The 23,251-nt window shown below is 41.8% G+C and overlaps 1 protein-coding gene across 5 annotated transcripts in view; it reads right to left on the bottom strand.

Moving 5' to 3' along the window:
• Positions 1–202: 202 nt before the first annotated feature.
• Positions 203–23,251, bottom strand: part of LOC118387552 (nucleus accumbens-associated protein 2-like) — a 43,953-nt gene continuing 20,904 nt past the window's right edge. The window contains exons 1-6 of one of the 5 annotated variants that reach the window (XM_052525675.1): positions 20,226–20,401; positions 17,666–18,599; positions 13,881–14,057; positions 11,627–11,732; positions 11,196–11,293; positions 203–9,518 (exon numbers count right to left, since the gene is read on the bottom strand). In XM_052525675.1, coding sequence (XP_052381635.1) covers positions 8,995–9,518; positions 11,196–11,293; positions 11,627–11,732; positions 13,881–14,057; positions 17,666–18,524 — 1,764 coding nt within the window. In that variant the 5' untranslated portion in view covers positions 18,525–18,599; positions 20,226–20,401 and the 3' untranslated portion in view covers positions 203–8,994. Of the gene's footprint in view, positions 9,519–11,195; positions 11,294–11,626; positions 11,733–13,880; positions 14,058–17,665; positions 18,741–19,913; positions 20,402–23,251 lie in introns of those variants that run through there. The other 4 variants (XM_052525676.1, XM_052525674.1, XM_035776019.2 and 1 more) reach the window with 4 other exon arrangements.

The following is a 23,251-nucleotide window of genomic DNA, read 5'->3' as shown; positions in this document are numbered from 1 at the left end:
GGGACCTAGAGGAACTACTAATCATTTTGAGAAACCTTTTCTATTTGTTTCCAGAGTTTTCTGAACACTGTATTGGACTACCATGCCAATTGCTCTATTCATGTTGATATCAGTTCAACAAGGACTGGTACATGTTGAAGTGGCCAGTTTAAAGAAGAACAATAAAGACAAACAGGGAATATAAAACAAGAAGACTGGAATATATGTTGAAGTAAGGAGTTTTATTAGAAGGCAGACTTCAAAGTATTGCATTTGAAAGAAATCAATTTACTCGTGAACTACACAATGTCAACCTCAACTAAAACTGGCGGTGGAAGGAAAAAACATATTTGGAATGGAGATTTGTTTGTTCTTTATGCAACATCAAAAGTAGCATCTTGTGTTTCTCGTGTATATATTATTGATGCTTGAGTCAGAAGGCGCATATACATTTTAATCATTATCTTTTCAAATATAAAGCGGTCACAGAGTTCCACCCCCATTAAAACCAACCCCATTCTCCTGTCCCATTTTGGCCAGGTTCCAGCTTAATGGAACTCAATCTCTCAGACATCGACAAATGTCAAAAGTCACTTCCCACTGGGGACAAGCATCAATTTAACGTCTATTCCAAATTGGTTCAATGTCATTTCATTGAAATGATGTGGAAACAACGTTGATTCAATCAGTGTTTGCCCTGTGGGTTGTCATAAAGGCCTAGATTTGTCAAGTAAGCTAAGTTACCCCAAAGTGCTGCTCTAGGATCAACTTAAATTATCCTCATCCTGACCGTGACATTTAGGAGTAAAAAACACAGCAGGTCCTAGATCAATCAGGTTCTCAGTCAAATCTAGAGTAGCCAAGAGAGGTGCACAGAGAACATGCAGTTGCCTAGGCAACTCTGAGGGCCAGAGTTGGCACTGCCACAGGCCTCCGTTCTGGAGTAGGTAGCTCACATGGACCAATAGCAAAGCTGGAAGCAACAAGGCAGGAATTAGCAGGAGCCCAGCTATTGATGACACATCTCCCATAGTGCAGGTGGGTCTTCCCTGTTCTGATTGTCAGCGCTCTAAGAACATGGCTTTAAAGGTTGCTCCCAGAAACTTAAGACTGTCCTCCAACCTTCACTCTTACATTTTGAAATAATTTTTTACTTTATTATTTCTAAAGTGCTGGCATTATGTTCAAAGACAAACAAACAAACTTAGTGCAGTTATTTTCCGAGTCGGTCTATAGGTTCACATGCACATCCATTACAGTAGTCAGTCTTACGATACCTCAAGCCTTACTGTAGTTATTACAATTTCTGTAAGCTGGGTGGGTTTATGCAAACGGTCAATAGGAGGTTTTGTATCGGTAGACAAAATGCACTCAAATATGATCTTTTTCTTTGTCCTAGGCTCAGAGCTGACCAAAGCAAAGAGCCTGATATACCTTTGAAATGAATTGCATGGTGTGTCTAGATCATGGACTCAGTTACGTAGGACTTATTTAATGGGCGTCTCAATGTTTCAGCATGCATTATATTACAGTCATTGAACAAAGACCTGTTGTTATTTCGTCACTGATCCTAAGAAGAAACACACAGGGATTTCATGACGAATTTCGTCATATCGGCAATCCATACGAAAGGACCTGTAGTTAGTGTAGAACCTCTCCTTCCATGACCACCACACTAGAGGAATGAGCACTGTATAAGTGGGTTCTGTAGGAATTGGGTAACCAAATGGCACACAGAGCAGTTGGTACGGGGAACACTTAACAGCTCAGTGTAGGCTACTGTGTGTAGACCTTCCATAGCGCGTTGCCAAATTGGTGGACCTCAGCACCCACTCGCTACAATCCCACAATCTTTCCTGCTCATTGTGTTCATACAGTTTTGTTGGACTAAAATGGCGTTTCAGATTAGGCCTCTATTTGAAGAAATAGCTACACTAAGTAAACATTGTAAACTAGAACATTATATTACATACATATGGGACAGCATTCTTTTCAGCAACCACAAACAGAGCTGACTCTCTTTAGGTTAGCCACAACATTCTCTGAGTTTCACTCAGTTTTCTAGCGCAGCATAATTTCATTTATAACCGACCCCATTTTTTGTTGTGTGGCTTGGAAAGATTTAGGTACAACAGATGCAGTAAGGCAGGCTGGAAGTGAATCAGATATAAACGGGTTGAAGCATTAAACAAAGACAATGTATAAAAACAAGGGTTCCTATGGGTAAAGTTTGTACTACTGTAGCCTACTCCATGGCTCATTTAAAGCCTTTCCAGTCTGTGATCATTCAGGGTGATAACTGTTGAGTGTGTGATATATATTTCAGATTGATCAAGTCTACATGTTATTCAGGTGGTTTTGAAATAACAAATAACATCAATAACTAAATATTCTGCTCCTCAGGCAGTATAGATCACTACTGACAAGAAGTGGAGTAAACTTAGTCATTATTTGATCAAGTAGCATGAAACAAACAAAGGTTTCTAATCTACTGTGTATGTGATAATATGCCACTATTCTAGCCTGTCAGAATTGCTAGACCTATAGAAGCATGCCCATGCAAAACGTCACAGTATAGTGTTTCTCGTGTTGACACATACTGTGCTGCAATTCAAGAAGGCAAATGGATTGGAGCGTCCAGAATATGGAGCGATTTCAGTGTCAACAGAAATTGTGTGTGAATTCCATACTTTTGTATTTGTATTAGGATATTTTAATTGAATATTTTTTAATTTGTAATGCACAAATGTAATCATTGAATTCATAAATTGAACTTGTATTTCAAGATTTGAAACTGAATTGAATGAATATTGCATTCCGTTTTAAATTCTATTTCAATTGAATTGAATATTAGAATTCAACATTTATACATTCAGTTTCAATATGGTAGATATTGCATTAATTGTATGTGTATCAATTTGACAAAGTAGCATTTCAAGGGTATCAAAGTTTCATATATTCAAATGATCAGATCCATTCAGATTTAGTTTTCAAATTCATTTTTTCACATTTTAGTTTACTTTTATTTAACAAGGCAAGTCAGTTTTTCAATGACGGCCCAAGGAACAGTGAGTTTACTGCCTTGTTCAGGGGCAGAAGTTCTCTAAATTCAGATTCAAAACCAGAGACAACATTCTGGTACTTTCCCAGCCAGGAAAGGTAGAGGAGAACAGATAGAATCAAACACTCCCTGTGGTAAACGGAAGTTTCTAGAGCCAATGTGACATGTTGAATTGATTTTCTTTCTATGAATTTGGCTCTAGCGTTTGAATCATTTTTGGTTATAAGCTATTATGACCCGGTTCCTGAAAGCTAAGACAGTCTGGAACATGGACGTGCCTTCTGTTCACCTCTATAATGATCACAGGCTGCGCAGGACACGTAAGAAGGGAGTGTCACAAAAAACACAATTTGGCCCCCATAAGAATATATAGTTTAATAGCCCCGGTCATAGCCCTTCTAAGGATAGCCTTTCCACTCCCTATTTAATATTTCTCTTGTGAGTGAAAAGGTTTGAAACAGATCTCCTGCATGTCACAAGACTGTGTTAGCCCATTTAGCTAAAGCCTAGAAATTTGAATAGATTTTGATTTGATTATAGGTAAAAATTCAAGAAGTTCATGTAAAGGACGACTGAGATTTGCTGGCTGCTGGCTTATTAAAAGGAAAACTCCACCCAAAATATTTAGTTTTTTTAAAGTCCACTGTTGATACAATCCCAAAATGTTTTGCATGTCAGCAGTCAGGTTTACAAGATATAGGATTTTCAAAAAGCAAAGTGTCACGTCATATGTCTTTTGCGTCATATGATGCATTTTGCATCATCATGATGATGTGGCAAGTGACACTTTACTTCTTGAAAGTCCAATATCTTGAAAGAAAAGTTAACAGCTGACATGCAAAACATTTTGGGACTGTATTATTGAAAAAAATACCAAAATATCATTTTTAGGTGTATTTTTCCTTTAACGTTACTGCTTCCCAATGATTCAGCTCATACTGAGACTCGAACTCAGGTTACTCATGAAAAGAGCGTGTTTGGTGGTTCATGCTAATTTGATGAGTCACCTTGCCTGAGACCTAAAGATGTGTTAGTTTGACATGTCTGAGTTTGTGTTAGACGTGTTAGTTTCAAGTCTCTGGCAAGGATAGTCATTACAAGAGTAACGTGATTTACTGGGTTGACTGTGTTAGCCTGCTGAGCTAAAGCTTAGACATTGGTTCTGTGACTTGGAAGGGTCTCTTCAAGGAGGAGGTCAAAGGGGGTTGAAGTGTAAGACAGGTGGTTCGGTGACCACGCTCGCATAATGAGTAACTTGTCTGAGACCTGAAAAATTGCATTGTCTGGCGCACAGGAGCCCTGGGTTAGAACCCCATCAGTCAAACAAACACGTCTTCAGGTCTCAGGTAAGGTTGCTCATCACATGCATGGATCACCAAACCAACTCTGCTGCACTCTCATTAAATGGGGTGGACAGATCCTTCTGCTTCTGTTTGCCACAGAATGTTTTGTGCAGTAGGCCTGATTTCGAACCCAGTTAGCTATATTGGTGCCGTGATCTCTGAGTATGAGGTCAAAGGGGGGTGAAATGTAACTGAGGTGGTTTGAAGAACCACACTCTTTTGATGAGTAACCTTGCTGAACACATTAAGACTTGTGTTAGCTTCCTGAACTCATCCCTTTGAGCTTCAGCTTAGAGGGCTAACACAGTCTTGTGACATGCAAGAGACCTGGTTCTAACCCAGTCAGTCACAAGAACAATAAGAAATAGGGAGTGGAAAGGCTATCCTTAGAATAGCTATGACAGGGCTATTCTACTATATTCTTATGGGGACCAAATAGCATTTTTTGTGTGACACTCCCTTTTAACGTGTCCTGTGCACCTGTAATTCATCATAGACGGGAACAGAAGGCATGTCCATGTTCCAGAGAGTCTTAGCTTCCTGGAATGGGGTTATAATAGCTTATAGCCAAAACAGCTGAGACAAATTCATAGGAAGAAAATTGGCTTTAGAAACCGCCAGAAGCTTTGGTTTACCACAGAGAGCATCTGTTCTCCTCTACCTCTCATGGCTGGCAAAGTACAAGGATGTTGTCTGTAGTTTTGAATCTACATTTAGAGAATTTAATTTGAAAACTAAATCTGAATTCATCTGAGAAATTGAATATATGAAACTTTGATGAATTTGAAATTATAGTTTGTAAACTTGATAAACAGACAATGAATGCAATATCTACCATATTGAAACTGAATGAATTGAAATATAATTTTAAAACTGAATGCAATATTCATTCAATCCAGTTTCAAATAATGAAATACATGTTCAATTCATGCATTTGTGCATTACAAATTAAAAAATATTAAATTCAAATGTAATATCCTAATACGAATAAAAAATTATGGAATTCAAATACAATTTCTGTTGAAACTGAAATCGCTCCATACCAGAGTCTTAATATTTGTATTATTTGCTTACAGGAGCACACAGTAAAGGGCTACTTTTCTAAGCCCCCTCCAACATTCCAACATTCTAACCTCGCCTGCCAATGTATTCTGGGAAAACAAAGCCTATTTATTGTCAGCACTTATTTTACCTTAGCATTCAGAGCTGTACATAAAAAACAATACCTGGCTCTCCATTCTGTCATCATGACTCTAATAAAGCTAGTTTAATTATTTGTCGAAGTCCCAAAACAAACAGATGATTAAGCACAATACACTCTTCCCCTGCAGTCTCGATTAAGGCACTGATCCCCGCACCTTCTTCAGAACAGGACATGTATCAACATTTCCCATCACAGGGAAACTCCCTACCTGATGACAGTATTGCACTGGAAAGCATTTCACTTCCCCTTAGAGCCAGTAGTGGTTGCACATGCAAATCGACCAAAGGAGAAAGCAGTTATTACTTATATTACAGGCTTGGTATTCAGACCGTCTATCTGTCCTATCTTATTAATGAGTTGCAACAAGCAGGTTAAATTATAGATGAGATAAAGAACAAGGAACATAATTGGTTTCTTGTTGGGGATGTAGATAGAATAAGTGAACAACCTATCAATAGGCCAACAAACATGGCAAGTTTGACTGTATATTTGGGTATTCACTGACATCGGCAGACATCTTCACCATCCTTCTTTATTGAAATCACACAGCAGCTCCAGTGCCCTTAAGACGGAACGTCGGTCACCTTTCTTTTAAATAATTGTTAATGCTATTCCATTCTCCGGCCCACTTTATATGAGCAGATGCAACACTGTACAAGCTGCTAGAAAATAATTGTATCTTGTGGCACCAAGATCCTGTACTTTAATGTACAGTACTGTTCCTATGCTCTACCAGGGCTAGAAACCAGCTGAAGCAGTGCTACAGTTTACATTCACCCACAGTCTCAAACAACCATTCACTCATCTCCCTTCCATGCAGGTCACATTTCTCCAAAAATACTCTTGTAAACGTATTTGTTTTCTCATTTCCTAGCTAGTGCAATTATAAATCTGGGCTCCTAATTACAGAAACAGGATCATACCCAAAAGAACCATACGACAGGATCATATATATATTAAACACAACACAACTGGCCCAATCTTGAAAATGGCACATATAATAAAGCATTGGAAAGAGGAAATGTGATCTTGTTTGTTCTCTCTTGTTTCATTGTTATGTTATCCCAGGCATGCCAGCGTTTTGAAAGTTGGCCCAGTGTAAGCTGTAGTCGAATGACATTGGGGACAAAAATAGATTTGTTTCTGAAACCAGATCAATCTTGTTTTTTTTTTGTAAATATAGATGTTTCCAGAACAATAATATCTAACAAACATGATGTGCTTTCCCATCATGCAATTATAAAACAACAAAAAAAGGCTGTCCATTCAAATTACTGTTTTGGGAGTTGATTAAACCTCATGTTTTTAACCAGGTGTTAGATTAAGTACACATTCATAAACTATAACATACATACTGCGTGGGTGTCTGATAGGCCTATCAATATGTTACCCCAAGCAACCCTTCCATTTAGACTCCCTACTTGTGGCAAAAATGAACAGCTAGAACAGAAAAAGTGCGACAGAACTAGTAAATGCCGCTGTGCAACATTTTGTCTCCCTAACTGTCGTCGTCAGCATGACCGCCCGTCCAAGTCCACTAACCTCAAACCTTCCAAGATAAGGGGGCAAATGTCAGTTACTTCTTTAGAACAGTCATATCTCAGCAGCTCCATAAGTTTACCATCAATCCCTCCCTATAACCTCTTCAAATAAGCCAGAAGAAATTTCTCATATTAGTTTCATTCAATAATTTACAACAACAAAAATGGTTGGAGGATGAAAGGAAGCTGTAGGCTGGGTGCTGCAGTCGGTGTCAATCCTTTCTTCTCAGCATGTCTCTAGCATGCCTCCACCCCAGGCCAAGGCCAAACCCAGGTTACACTAATCTGGGTCAAACGTAGGCCAAACGTAGGCCAAACGCATGACTCCGAAGAGAAACACATATACCAGTCTCTCCTCCTTGGAGTATTAATGATCTATCTTCAGGCAACCGCTGATTGTTTTCTGTATGCAGATTCATAAATGGCTCTGTTGTTGTTGTTGATTCTCTGTACTCATTTTGCATGCAAGCGTTGTGTTAGTGCATGTTTGTGTCTCTGGCATTGTGATACTGTGTGTTTTTTTGTAAAGGTATGCTAAATGATGCAAACACTGTTAAGTCGGTTGGTCAGTGTCTCAGATGCATCTGTACTGTATCAGAGGTTAAAATCACAAGGTGTGTGGGAACAGTGTGTGTATATACGTGAGTCTATCCGCCAAAAGACACAGGCATTGCATTGACTGGCTAATAGAAGAAATCATCTTGTATAAGGATGATCCATAGACAAAAGAGCCCTTCATATTTCCAGATCAAGTGTTCAATCAGTTGGAAAACCACAACCCTTAAGCAGCAGGGTAAGAGGTTAAAAGTGTCTCTTCTCTTTCACAAAATCACATGCTTGGTGTTTCTCCCACATGCAATTGTTCAACTGATTTGTTGTTCTGTATGTTGAGATGAGATCATATGATATCTTCCAAGAATTTGTGTGGCACTTAAAGAAGGAACATGGTCATTTGTGTTAAATACACTGATCCATGTTGTTCCTGTAGAGAACTGTATGTTCAGTCTCTCACACAGCCAGTGCAGTGTGTGCTGCTTCAGCGTTACTGAGGTTATTTTCAGAACCCATTCTACTTTCCTTTGAAAAGCGCAATACAGGTTAAACAATAATGTATGAATTATTATTATATCTGTAACCCAAGTATGCCTGGTAGTTTAGGTCAACTGTGTACCCTAGGATTACTATGTTTATATTTTAACCATTTATTTAAGAGGATCACAATGGAGATATGTTTTCAAACTTTTTTTGTGTCAAACTTAATGATTTTAAATGCATTATCCACATGTGTGGTTGTTTTGTGTTTAAAATGATCATATACATATATCTATCTATTCCAAGAAGAGGGCTATCATTTTACAGTCTTATCTGATCTATTCATAGATGAAACTGTTATGTAGCAAGTTCTACTACTATGCGGGAATGATAACACAACAGTGTTACTTTGTTCAGTTTCTACAATTGGGTCTTGAAGATGAACCAGAAGACAAAAAATAATCTGGAGAAATAGTAAAGTAATGTTTTTCCATTTTTAAATGAGAGATTTCTTATATTCGCTGAGTCATTTTGCTTGTTCCCCAGCAATGCCTGTGTCTGTTCAGCATAAAAAATCTTGTACTTCTTGTACTCCCTGTCCAGCTAAAAAATACACTGCAGTGTGTGTGTTTTTGTGTGTGTGTTTGTTCATTGCACAGTACTGTAAGTTCTGCAAGCGTGGCTTCTCGTGCTGAGAGGTTCCCTTTGGAGAGCGTGGAGGAGGACAAGAGATGGAGGAGAAAAGAAATAGCAAGCGATAGACAAAGTGTGGCGGTGGATGGATCGGAGACAGTAGTCAGGGGATATTCACTGCCCGTTCACTATCAGGCCGTCTCAAAACTCCTCCCCTTCCTGTCCCGGGGCCATGTTACCCCGCTCTCCGGCCTCGCCTCCCGGGATCATCGTTCCCTCCACACCATCCAAACCCATCTCCTCCTCCTCCTCCTCCTGCTGCTCATCCCCCCCTGCCTGGGAACCAACAATCTCCGCGTCCACGTCCTCCCCTACAGCCACCCCCGATCCCGGGCTGCCCATGTCCAACAGGGCGTGAGTCCTGAGTGGGTCCTTGAGTTCCGGGTACAGCCTCTGGTCCAGGGAAAGGCTAGAGGGGGTCAGGGATTTGAAGTCGGTTTCGAAGGGGAGCACCACCCCGGGTCCGGCGGCTCCCAGGGCCAGGCCCAGGCCCACACCAGCGGCCACCCCCACACCGGCCCGGTAGACCTCCATGCCGTCGGGTAGCATGGACTTGATCTTGGGCAGCCAGCGTTTGCGGACGCGCCGCGCGTTGGTGCACATGTCAGCGGCGATCACGTTCATCTCACTCTCCTTGAAGTTGGGCGCAAAGTTCTGACAGTAGACTAGAGAGGGGGGGTTGAAAGACATTCAGCTTTGTAAATCAGTAGCCATTTTGCCTGTGGCTCAGTCAACAGTACCAGTCAAAAGTTTGTACACACCTACTCATTCAAGGGTTTTTCTTTATTTTTAATACTTTAGAATACTTTTTAATACTTTAGAATAATAGTGGACATCAAAACTATGAAATAACACATGGAAATGATGTAGTAACCAAAAACGTTTAAACTAATCAAAATATATGCTATAATTTAGATTCTTCAAAGAAGCCACCCTTTGCCTTGATTACAGCTTTGCACACTCTTGATATTCTCTCAGCCGGCTTCATGAGGAATGCTTTTCCAAAAGTCTTGAAGGAGTTCCCACATATGCTGAGCACTTCACTCTGCGGTCCAACTAATCCCAAACCATCTGAATTGGGTTGAGGTTGGGTGATTGTGGAGGCCAGGTCATCTGATGCAGCACTCCATCACTCTCCTTGGTCAAATAGCCCTTACACAGCCTGGAGGTGTGTTTTGGGTCATTGTCCTGTTGAAAAAAAATTATAGTCTCACTAAACGCAAACCAGATGGGATGGCGTATTGCTGCAGAATGCTGTGGTAGACAGTGTCACCAGCAAAAGACACAGACAGTGTCACCAGAAAAAGACCCCACACCATCACACCTCCTCCTCCATGCTTCATGATGGGAACCACACATGCGGAGATCATCCGTTCACTTACTCTGCATCTCACAAAGACACGGCGGTTGGAACTAAAAATTTCACACTTGGACTTATCAGACTGAAAGACAGATCGCCACCTTTCTAATGTCCATTGCTCGTGTTTCTTGGCCCAAGCAAGTCTCATCTTCTATTGGTGTCCTTTAGTAGTGGTTTCTTTGCAGCAATTCGACCATGAAGGCTTGATTCACGCAGTCTCCTCTGAACAGTTGATGTTGAGATGTGTCTCAAGTCAATTCATAAGGTGCAGTTAACTCTAATGAACTTATCCTCTGCAGCAGAGGTAACTCTAGGTCTTCCTTTCCTGTGTAGGTCCTCATGAAAGCCAGTTTCATCACAGCGCTTGATGGTTTTTGCGACTGCACTTGGAAGAAACTTTCAAAGTTCTTCAAATGTCCTAAACGCATTAAGAAGGAAAGAAATTCCACAAATGAACTTTTAACAAGGCACACTTGTTAATTGAATTGCATTCCAGGTGACTATCTCATGAAACTGGTTGAGAGAATGCCAAGAGTGTGCAAAGATGTCATCAAGGCAAAGGATGGCTACTTTGAAGAATCTAAATTATAGCATATATTTTGATTTGTTTAACCCTTTTTTGATGACTACATGATTCCATGTGTTATTTCATAGTTTTGATGTCTTCACTATTATTCTAGAATTAGATTGTTTTTTTTAAACCTTCAATGAGCAGTTGTGCCCAATTTTTTGACTGGAACTGTATATGCATAGTCGATCGTTGTTTAAAAAAATAATAAAACAAATATTACACTTAAACAAGTGATGTTAAAATGTACTTGAACTTCCATGAATTCACACCTCTTCAGTCATAATCTCACAAATCATCTACAATAGTTTGACTCTTAAACAATAATCATTCAACAGAGGCTGCCATCCCCATGAACCATTATCCTCCATATTTCACAATGTAAGATCAACATTTGACCAGCGCCAGACTCACGTTTGACAGCATTGAGCACACGGCTGTCCAGAGGTTTCCTACTGGGGTCACTGGTTGAGGAACGGATGCCAGTTCCACAGCTGTTAGCCAGGGTGTTCCTGCAGAAACACAGAGCCAACACCAGAGGGCAGCGGTAACACCAAACCCATAGGATTACATGTCTCAACACGACTGACTGTGCTGCACTCCAAACCATAGATTTATGCTGACTTGAGAATATACATTCATACATATATATTACACGTAGAAAGCAAGGAATGTAAATGTAAATTGGATATGTGGAAGGATTTTGAGTATGAATATGACCCCACATGAAACAGATCATTATAAATCTATACTGACAAGGTTAACATCTTCTGAATCTGAGTCACACCTAAAACATGTAAATAATGTCATTATTAACCAATACCTTTAGACTAGCTTTGACTTACCTGTCGAAGAACGTGGCGAGCAGGCGACGCAGTAGGACTTTGTGTTTGATGCCAGCACACAGGTGACAGTTCATCAGCTGGCCCCGTGTCATAAACACAGATGTACCTTGGGTGGTATGATAGAGAGCTCCCTGAGTGAAATAGGTTTCCCTATCACTAATCCATTAGCCTGTGTTTCTATCACTACTCCATTACCCTGTGTTTCTGTCACTACTCCATTACCCTGTGTTTCTACCACTAATCCATTACCCTGTTTCTATCACTACTCCATTACACTGTGTTTCTATCGCTACTCCATTACCTGTGTTTCTGTCACTACTCCATTGCCCTGTGTTTCTGTCACTACTCCATTACCCTGTGTTTCTATCACTAATCCATTACCCTGTGTTTTCTATCACTACTCCATTACCCTGTGTTTCTACCACTAATCCATTACCCTGTTTCTATCACTACTCCATTACACTGTGTTTCTATCGCTACTCCATTACCCTGTGTTTCTGTCACTACTCCATTACCCTGTGTTTCTATCACTAATCCATTACCCTGTTTCTATCACTACTCCATTACACTGTGTTTCTATCGCTACTCCATTACTCTGTGTTTCTGTCACTACTCCATTACCCTGTGTTTCTATCACTAATCCATTACTCTGTTTCTATCACTACTCCATTACACTGTGTTTCTATCGCTACTCCATTACCCTGTGTTTCTGTCACTACTCCATTGCCCTGTGTTTCTGTCACTACTCCATTACCCTGTGTTTCTATCACTAATCCATTACCCTGTTTCTATCACTACTCCATTACACTGTGTTTCTATCGCTACTCCATTACCCTGTGTTTCTGTCACTACTCCATTACCTTATGTTTCTATCACTAATACATTACCCTGTTTCTATCACTACTCCATTACACTGTGTTTCTATCACTACTCCATTATCCTGTGTTTCTGTCACTACTCCATTACCCTGTGTTTCTTTCACTACTCCATTACCCTGTGTTTCTATAACTAATCCATTACCCTGTTTCTATCACTACTCCATTACACTGTGTTTCTATCGTTACTCCATTACCCTGTGTTTCTATCACTACTCCATTACCCTGTGTTTCTTTCACTACTCCATTACCCTGTTTCTATCACTACTCCATTACACTGTGTTTCTATCGCTACTCCATTACCCTGTGTTTTCTATCACTACTCCATTACCCTGTGTTTCTATCACTAATCCATTACCCTGTTTCTATCACTACTCCATTACACTGTGTTTCTATCACTACTCCATTATCCTGTGTTTCTGTCACTACTCCATTACCTTGTGTTTCTTTCACTACTCCATTACCCTGTGTTTCTATAACTAATCCATTACCCTGTTTCTATCACTACTCCATTACACTGTGTTTCTATCGTTACTCCATTACCCTGTGTTTCTATCACTACTCCATTACCCTGTGTTTCTTTCACTACTCCATTACCCTGTTTCTATCACTACTCCATTACACTGTGTTTCTATCGCTACTCCATTACCCTGTGTTTTCTATCACTACTCCATTACCCTGTGTTTCTATCACTACTCCATTACCCTGTGTTTCTTTCACTACTCCATTACCCTGTTTCTATCACTACTCCATTACACTGTGTTTCTATCGCTACTCCATTACCCAGTGTTTCTGTCACTACTCCATTACCCTGTGTTTCTATCACTAATCCATTACCCTGTTTCTATCACTACTCCATTACACTGTGTTTCTATCACTACTCCATTATCCTGTGTTTCTGTCACTACTCCATTACCCTGTGTTTCTTTCACTACTCCATTACCCTGTGTTTCTATCACTAATCCATTACCGTTTCTATCACTACTCCATTACACTGTGTTTCTATCGCTACTCCAATACCCTGTGTTTCTATCACTACTCCATTGCCCTGTGTTTCTATCACTACTTTACAACCCAACTCTGCCAGCCTCTCATTTCTTTCATTCAACATTTATGCTGTAAAAGTACTCTATCACCCTGACAGTGCTATTTCACTCCATCACTTATTTTGTATCCCTTTATTCCCATCACTTATGTGACAACTCTTATGAATACAATTTCCAAAGTATTTATAACAAATGGCAAATCAACTTGAACTTGAACATTTCATCTAATCTCAACCTGACTAGGTATCCCCCTTTCCATTCCTTTTACCTCAACCCTTTTACCAAAGACCAACAGAGACCTTGCACTATTCATCAATCTCCCCTGCAGCATACCTCCCACCAGCTCCAGTTTCTCCCCCGGGTCTCCTTCGGTGTAGAGCTTGGGGTGGCAGCGGTATCCGATCTGGCTGATGAGGCTGGCGGGCAGGGCCACCAGGTCCCTACGGACCAGCACACAGGAGCGGTTCTCCAGGGACAGGGGCATGGCTGCCATCTCTGGTTTGTCCTGGACTGGAGAGGGACAGGTGAGGAGAGGGGGAGGGTTAACTCTGTAGTGTAGGAATTCATAGGGAAGAGTTATGGATAGAACTATAAACCCTTTCTATAGAGAGGGAGGTGTTCACCCTACGTGAAATACAGAGAGACAGAATGACAAAGAGAATGAGAGTCACACACATACACACACTACTATCTAGTCGTGAGGGTGTTTAATCAATTCTAAGTTCCAGATAAGCAATGTGCTGTATCATCACCTTGAGGGACACAGGAGAGAGAGTTAATGGTTTCAAACTTTGGATTCCCTCCCAAAAACATCCCATTAACCTGAAGATACGGTACATACAAACACTTACACCAGACACGTCCACACACACCAGATGTGCTCTCTCACAAACACACACCCGTTTCTTCTTCTATCCTTGTGGGGACCAAACAATTGATTCCAGTTCAAAATCCTATTTTCCCTTAACCCTAACCCCAAGCCTAATTCTAACCCTAACCCTAATTGTAACTCGAATCCTAAACCTAAGCCTAAAATAGCAATTTTCCTTGTGGGGGCCAGCAAAATGTCACCACCACCTGATAGTAAAAACACACATGCTCATGCACGCACGCACGCATGCCACGCACACACACACACACACACACACACACACACACACACACACACACACACACACACACACACACACACACACACACACACACACACACACACACACACACACACACACACACACACACACACACACACACACACACACACACACACACACACACACACACACCACTCTCAAATAACCCACAATGTCACCCTGGGGTGCCCTGACTGATTGCAGATAGAATCCTGAAACTCTAGACTTTGACAAACCTGTCCAATAACAATGCCTTGAGCAGCAAAAAATATGAAGCACTGCAGTAGGGAGAGTGAAGTGTGTGTGTGCATTAGAGTTGTGATAAAGGAGCTGTTGTTGGTCACGATGTACAGTAAAATGTAGAACTTCATACAGCTTTCCCAAATGCCTATATAAAGTCCCATAAGCAGTGGCGACCTGTCATTCAGTGCCTGTTTTAAGCCCCACAGCAACAACATTTTTCCATTAATACTTGTCACATATCAGTTTGCAATCAATGTAAAAGAAAAGTCAAATACATTTCATTGAGTTAATAAACCCTCCATATAAACATGGTCTATTTTATGCTTTCTTGAGTAAGGCAGCTCCAAAATGCAGGGGTTTCAGCCTAGCTCAGTGCTTTCTGTGGTGGTGAGGCAGCCAGCGGAAAATACGGAGCGTAGGGGTTGGTAATGTTCTCTAGTTGTGCCGTGATTGGCTCAGTGTTCTGTCACTCATGATGACACTGCTTCACTGCCAAATCTAAGGGTAGAGCTCGACAATTCAAGTCCCTTGGGTGCTGCCATAGAGTTACATTAGAAGTGCCCATCCAAGAAGGCTCAAGATCATTGGCCACAGATAAAATCAAGTTATATCTACAGTAGCTTTGTTGGGACTGATCATGTCAACATCATACTTTGATATTCTTAGCTAGCAGTCATCATCATGAATCAAGTCAAATCTACTGGTAAATATTTTTTAATCCTTGTCATATGAAGATAAATAATGGAAAGAAATTCTAGATAAAACAATGCTCTTCGGCCTTTGGACATAAACATTACACAACCAGTTCTAAATCGCAAATTCAACTATGAGTAGTTTGGAAGGAATCAGTGGCTAACTGTAAGCATTGCAAAGCAATCACTGGTCTGCAATTCAGTGGAGTGGGTGTGTGGTACCAATTCTGGGTTTAAGGGTCTCTTTTCCAAGCTTAAAATGATAAATATTCAACATTAGCCATACCCTCAATCCAGCACGATTTCTGCCTCTCTCAGAAAATAACTGTTTACTCGGAACTGGGAAATCAGACCTAAGTGAGTTCAAGACAACTGGGAACTCGGGGAAAAGAGCTCCGACTGGGAAAATAAGTTTGGAATGGTCATCCAACTCGGAATTGTAAGTCGGGAACTCAGGCCTCTTTCTAGAGCTACGACCTGAAGATCACTGACATCATCATGATTATACCCCCCAGAGTTCCCAGTTGTCCTGAAAGCACCATAAATCCAGAGAATGCCAGACTTTGATGACAAAGTTTGATGACAAAATTAGTCCAACGAAGGACCGCCGCACCACCTTCCTGTTCCAAGTAAGCACAGCACAATAAGGTAAGTCCAGAAATGTCTTGTATGCTGCTGCATAAGTGATGTAATATGCCAGGGAGATATGTACACTGTAGATAAGAAAGTAATACCAAGTGTATGTAGTGTAGTAAGCTGTCAGTAGTCCATGTGCCTCACCCTAATAATTTGGTCTATTTTCCCCTCTTAATTTTGCCTACTGTTCTGATTTGGTGGTGCACATGTAGCCTGTAACCTGTTTTAGATAAATATAATCATTGAATTTTGTAAGAGCCTTCATTGTCTGCTTATATGTCCCCTATATTTATTATATGGTTCTGACTTGGTGTAAAGGGAGAACACTGTAAGAACGGCCCATGTTCTGAATTCTGTCGCTGTACATTCAAAAGTGCAGAACAAATACTGTAGTTATATTGACTATGTTCATCCTAACTCGCTCATTAATGTATTAATCGAAATTACAGATTTCATCTTATCTGCTTGTTGTTCCCTTATGACATAGTTTGTACATCTCAATTGTCAGTAGAAGCCATATTTGTTTAAGCAAGTCAGCCATATCAGCTATGCTTTTTTTTTAAAGGCAGTAAATGTGGTTGAACTGTTTCACCGCCAGACAAGGCTCAGCTGATAGCCTGGTGAAACAGTGGTAAGGTGTTGGGACTGCTGTTGGGACTCTGCTGTTGGGACAGCTTTATGTAGGCCCTAGCAGTTTGTGGGCACCGTTTGTCACCGTTATAGTGCAATTCATCTATTGTTTAGTGTTGTGTAGTGGTTTTGCTGGCATGCATCCCCCAACATTGCTTTGGGTTTTCCCCACCAAGATTTACATGCTAAAATCACCACTGACTATAAACATGACATGACGCAATGCTAATGTTAAGAAGGCCTAAATTATCTATATCATTTATGACATGCTATGAGATCCATTATATGAAACCCATTTTATGAAGTCACATGTGACATTATTTATGACACATCCATTCATGATTTTGTAAGAAAAATGTATAGGACAGCCTACAAAACTGGCACGCTTGGATATCAAATGTGTTACCTGATACAAGAGTACTAACCTGATCCATTCTCCAGCTCAACATTTAGTAATACGTTTCTTAAATATTACCCCCTAAAACCATTTTTCTACATGGCTGTTTTTGTCTGTATAATATGCAACATATTCTTTGATTCTTACATTTCAAAATGAAAGGAATATGGCTTCATTTGACTCATGAAGTGAGATATTGCAAGAGAACCTTTGCTTTGACATCAAAGGATATTCTCATGCTAAGAGGTTATCAGAGAATTGGGCAGCACTTTATGTGACGCAGTCCTGGAAAGTATTTTCTAGAAAACTACAATTGCTAGCATGTAAGGTAAATACCAGGTAAAAGATATACAGTAACAGCATTATCCAGCAACAGTTGATACTTACTTCCATATGGGTTGGCTGAGCGCCCATAGATCTGACTGTAGGCCTCTTCCGTGATCCCGTCGTACGGTTCTTCTTCAAACTCCTCATCCTCGTTCTGGTAGGAGGTAGGGCTGTCTGTGGTGGGCAGGCTGGAGGCCCCAGGACTGGACCTCTCTCCCCCGGCCACTGGGTAGGGATGCATCCCCGGGAAGATGGTGGTCCCGACCGAACCTGTATAAAACAATGAGCTTCCCCTGGAGAGCCGTCCCCCCAGGTCAGATGAAGAGGACCCTCTCTTATGATGACTCAGGCTGGGCAACCCCAGTGGGGTCGGATCGCATCCCTCCAGTTTGATCTTCCGTGTGGGCAGCACCAGGGAGGGGGACCAGCCCTGCGGCCCCAGGATTGAGGTCCCTGCCCCAGCCAGGGTGTTGTTGCTGGGACTCTGTGGCTCTGAGCCTGATTGCTGCTCCTCCATAGCAGCCGTTTGGGAGTCGCAGTGGGGCGAGTTGGCCTTGAACATCAGGTCCATGCCCCTCTCCACAATATGCTGGATCTGAAGATACCCGGCGGTGTACATCACCACCAGCTGCTCGCTGGCTGCCATGGTCAGCTTGCCCGTGTAGCAGAAGGATAATATAAGCTGGAAGCAGGCGGGAGTCACCGATGAGGGCAGCTCGAACTGGCTCTTGGATGAGCCACTGAACAGGTCTCGGAAGTAGAGGCTGCTGGCGGCTAGTACAGCCCGGTGGGCCTTAAAGGGCTGGCCTTTAACCAGGATGGAGACATCACAATACTGGCCCAGCAGGCGCTGCTCGTTGAGGGAGCCCAGCACGGTGCTGCCGAAGCTGGGGATCTCCACGTGGAGCAGCTGGGACATGGTGGTGGAGGAAGAGGAGGAGGAGGAAGAGGGGCTTTAAAGAGTCACCACAGACAAGATCAGTGAGAGATACATCTGTAGAAGGAAAGGGATGGATTAGACAAATTGGAAAATTTGAGAAGAAAGAAGGATACAGTTCAGTGTGTTAGAGACAGACAGCAAAAAGAGAGGTGAAAGACAAGTGAAAGAGATGTGTGACAGAGAGGCTAGAGTGGGCTGGGGTGAGAGAAAGAAAGAGTGAAGTGTGAGAGAGATCAGAAAAAGAAAGGTGAGAGAAGAGTGTGTGAACAAAGAGAGAGAGAAAAGAGGGTGGGAAATAGACAGAAAGAGAAAAAGGAAGAGGAAGCTATTTAAACACATGAACATCGATTCCTTTGAATGAGGGCATTGTAAAACGCCAATTTTGGTTAAGATGGCTTGATTTCACAGAACTATAAAAATAAGAAATTCTTAAAATAATATTTTTAAAAATCACATTTTCTGTAAAGTATGAACTAATTAAATGATGTCATCATTTTGGCAGACCTCACTGAAAACTGCAGAAATGTGGTATAAAAACATGAATGAATAATGTTCCGTTAATATGCAAAGTAAGAATTCAAAGTAGTGGAATTCAGTGATAAAAGGAAGTCAATATAACCAATGTAATTATATAATTGACACATATTATTCACACTCGTAAGTGTGATTCCTTCACTTTGACTATATAAACTAAACTATAGCCAGCATGGAAACACATGCATTATCCCTGGAAACACATAACTTCGGAGACACAAATATATTTAACTTTGATAGCTCCCTTTACAATAACAACCAGTTACAGGTTGACAAGCTCCCCAGATGTATTTGCATATGCTCCTTCATTCCATGAACCTTATCTTTGTGTTTTGCTTCCCCACTCACTCGCCAGTTTCATTATTGAGCAATGCTGCAGAAAGGTTTCCAGGAATACAAACTGAAAAGTGTCATCCCCCTCTCTCTCCTCCACAGACACACACACATCCCCTTCTCCCGCCTCCACAGACAAACACACATCCCTCTCTTCTCTTCTCCTCTTTCTCGCACACACATGGATGGACACACACAGATACCACACACACGCGCACACACACACACGCACACACACACACACACACACACACACACACACACACACACACACACACACACACACACACACACACACACACACACACACACACACACACACACACACACACACACACACACACACACACACACACACACACACACACACACACACACACACACACAATCCCTCTCTTCTCTTCTCCTCTTTCTCACACACACATGGATGGACACACACATGCACCACACACACACGTGCACACGCACACACACATCCCATCCATCGCAGACAGCTCTGACCTGTACAACCCAATCCTCAGGAAAGGAGAGTGGACACACCATGAAGCTTTCACGCGCCAACACCAGAAAAGAAAGCAGGAGAGAAAAAAGCACTCTGTTGCTCTCTCTTATTCTCAAAGCCTCACTCTCTGACTCTATCTTGCTCTCTGTCTCACTTAGAGCTCGGAGCTTTTCTCCCTCCCTCTGTTTTCATTCCCTCTCGCAAAGCTTTTCTCCGTACCTCCGTTTTCTCTCCCTGTCAAAGCTTTTCTCCCTCGCTCTTTTCTCTCTCACTCTCCTTTTACTCTCCCTCTCCCTCACCCTCACCCTCACCTTCTCCCTCTCCCAGGGCTGAATTCAACAAGTGCTGCTGCAGCTGGAGAGAGCGCATCAATGATGAAAGGAGTGGGAGGCTCTCTGTGTGCAATCAATGCAGCATCTATACGTATGTCACAGGGAGAGGGAGGGATGGAGCGAGAAAAAAAACAGGGTAGAGTTACAGACAAACAGAGACGGAGACTGGGGGGAGTTGAGACAGAGGGAACGTCGCTAAGAAAGGCAATAGCGTTGTAGAAACTTCAGCTCCTATCTGAACCTAAGCAACGGCCAAAAAATAGAAAACGTCATAAAAATAGCAAGTTAATAAAATAAGAGTTGAATGAGAAAAAAGTAAGGAGAGAAAATGAGTTAATTATACTGTCTAAAATGTGCAGTTGAAAGTAGCCCTGTCATTCACCCTGAAATCTCCAGTTTGATGCAAGAACATATTGAGAATGTGACTCATACTTAAACAGCTCATACCACTACCACTACTGATTCTGAATGCCGGAAAAGATTAAACTTGCTAGCGTTTGTGCAAGTATCACATTGGGAGTGTCTGTTAAAACGCTGTGACTGTCTCTTGGGGGATTTTAAACATGAGTGAGTGAGTTCTCCAAGTGAGATGTCACTGGGTTCACTATGTTAGCTTGTTCAGGTAGACAGCTCCCTCTGTTGTCTGGTTGCATTTTTGGACAGGCACTGAGCAGGTCTCCCGGACTGCTGTTTGTCGGTGGATTAGAGCGGGAAAAAGGACCCCAGACGTCATTGAGTGTGACAGAGGAAAGCCCAGGGAAACGTTAGACAGCAGCTTACTGTACAGAGAGTGTCTCTGCTAAGGACTGTGAAGGAAGCTGTGAACATAAAACAACCATGACACAGATTGACACACGTAAGAGAGAGAGAGACTGAGAGAGGGAGAGATGTAACGGGAACAACTGAGTGAGAGGGATAGAGAGGGAAAGAGGGAGTGTCTAGTGTGTGGGAAACATGATGTGTGTATGTGTGTGTGTGCCAATCCTTTTTTCACTCTTAACATTTGGCATATTAAGAAAACTTGTAGATTCACTGGTAATTTAATCACTGCTTAGCAATGTAAACAACACCAGCTAGAATACACACTGTTGGCGCAATGATGGCACAAATACATGAAATTACAGATAATCGGAAATTAGATAAAAGTATCTTGTTATTCTTGTCATGTGGTATTTCCCCTCCCTCCCTCCCTCCCTCCCTCCCTCCCTCCCTCACTCACTCACTCACTCACTCACTCACTCACTCACTCACTCACTCACTCACTCACTCACTCCCTCCAGCCAGACAACAACCCAGCCTTCCAAATGTAATGCAAATAGAGATATCCAAACTGGGAAACTTCTCACTTCACATCCCCACAGGGAAAGACATCACCCCCTTTCTCTTCCCATCTTCCTCTCTTCATATCACGGCACTTTCCCTCTGAGCTGCTGTCTTTCTGCCAATTAATGCACACAGGGCTGCAATGCAGTGAGTCCCACGCGCGCCACAGCACAGAGAGAAGTGAAGCATGCTGGGTATAGAGTCTACAGACATGCATGTACGTGCCAGCCTGGGCAGAGAGGGGGAGGGGGATCCAGAAATATGTTGAGTCAGGCAGACGAGAGGACACAGTACTGCGCACAGCACATCAGCTCTGAAACAGCCCACTAAATTTAGACTTTGTACATCTCTGATAACAAACATAAAGAAATGAACTCCATCAACCGGCTGTCTATTTCTGGCTAATCTTGGTTAAATCAACCGGCTGTCTATATCTGGCTAATCTTGGTTAAATCAACCGGCTGTCTATGTCTGGCTAATCTTGGATAAATCAACCGGCTGTCTATGTCTGGCTAATCTTGGTTAAATCAACCGGCTGTCCATTTCTGGCTAATCTTGGTTAAATCAACCGGCTGTCTATGTCTGGCTAATCTTGGTTAAATCAACCGGCTGTCCATTTCTGGCTAATGTTGGTTAAATCAACCGGCTGTCTATGTCTGGCTAATCTTGGTTAAATCAACCGGCTGTCTATGTATGGCTAATCTTGGTTAAATCAACCGGCTGTCTATGTCTGGCTAATCTTGGTTAAATCAACCGGCTGTCTATGTCTGGCTAATCTTGGTTAAATCAATCGGCTGTCCATTGCTGGCTAATCTTGGTTAAATCAACCGGCTGTCGATTTCTGGCTAATCTTGGTTAAATCAACCGGCTGTCAATTTCTGGCTAATCTTGGTTAAATCAACCGGCTGTCGATTTCTGGCTAATCTTGGTTAAATCAACCGGCTGTCTATGTCTGGCTAATCTTGGTTAAATCAACCGACTGTCGATTTCTGGCTAATCTTGGTTAAATCAACCGGCTGTCTATGTCTGGCTAATCTTGGTTAAATCAACTGGCTGTCCATTTCTGGCTAATCTTGGTTAAATCAACCTGCTGTCTATGTCTGGCTAATCTTGGTTAAATCATTCGGCTGTCCATTGCTGGCTAATCTTGGTTAAATCAACCGGCTGTCGATTTCTGGCTAATCTTGGTTAAATCAACCGGCTGTCAATTTCTGGCTAATCTTGGTTAAATCAACCGGCTGTCTATGTCTGGCTAATCTTGGTTAAATCAATCGGCTGTCCATTGCTGGCTAATCTTGGTTAAATCAACCGGCTGTCGATTTCTGGCTAATCTTGGTTAGATCAACCGGCTGTCAATTTCTGGCTAATCTTGGTTAAATCAACCGGCTGTCGATTTCTGGCTAATCTTGGTTAAATCAACCGGCTGTCTATGTCTGGCTAATCTTGGTTAAATCAACCGACTGTCGATTTCTGGCTAATCTTGGTTAAATCAACCGGCTGTCTATGTCTGTCTAATCTTGGTTAAATCAACTGGCCGTCCATTTCTGGCTAATCTTGGTTAAATCAACCTGCTGTCTATGTCTGGCTAATCTTGGTTAAATCAATCGGCTGTCCATTGCTGGCTAATCTTGGTTAAATCAACCGGCTGTCGATTTCTGGCTAATCTTGGTTAAATCAACCGG

The sequence above is a fragment of the Oncorhynchus keta genome, chromosome 9, assembly GCF_023373465.1.
Source record: "Oncorhynchus keta strain PuntledgeMale-10-30-2019 chromosome 9, Oket_V2, whole genome shotgun sequence".
In the NCBI taxonomy this organism is placed as follows: domain Eukaryota; kingdom Metazoa; phylum Chordata; class Actinopteri; order Salmoniformes; family Salmonidae; genus Oncorhynchus; species Oncorhynchus keta.
This window is presented reverse-complemented; position numbering and strand designations above follow the sequence as displayed.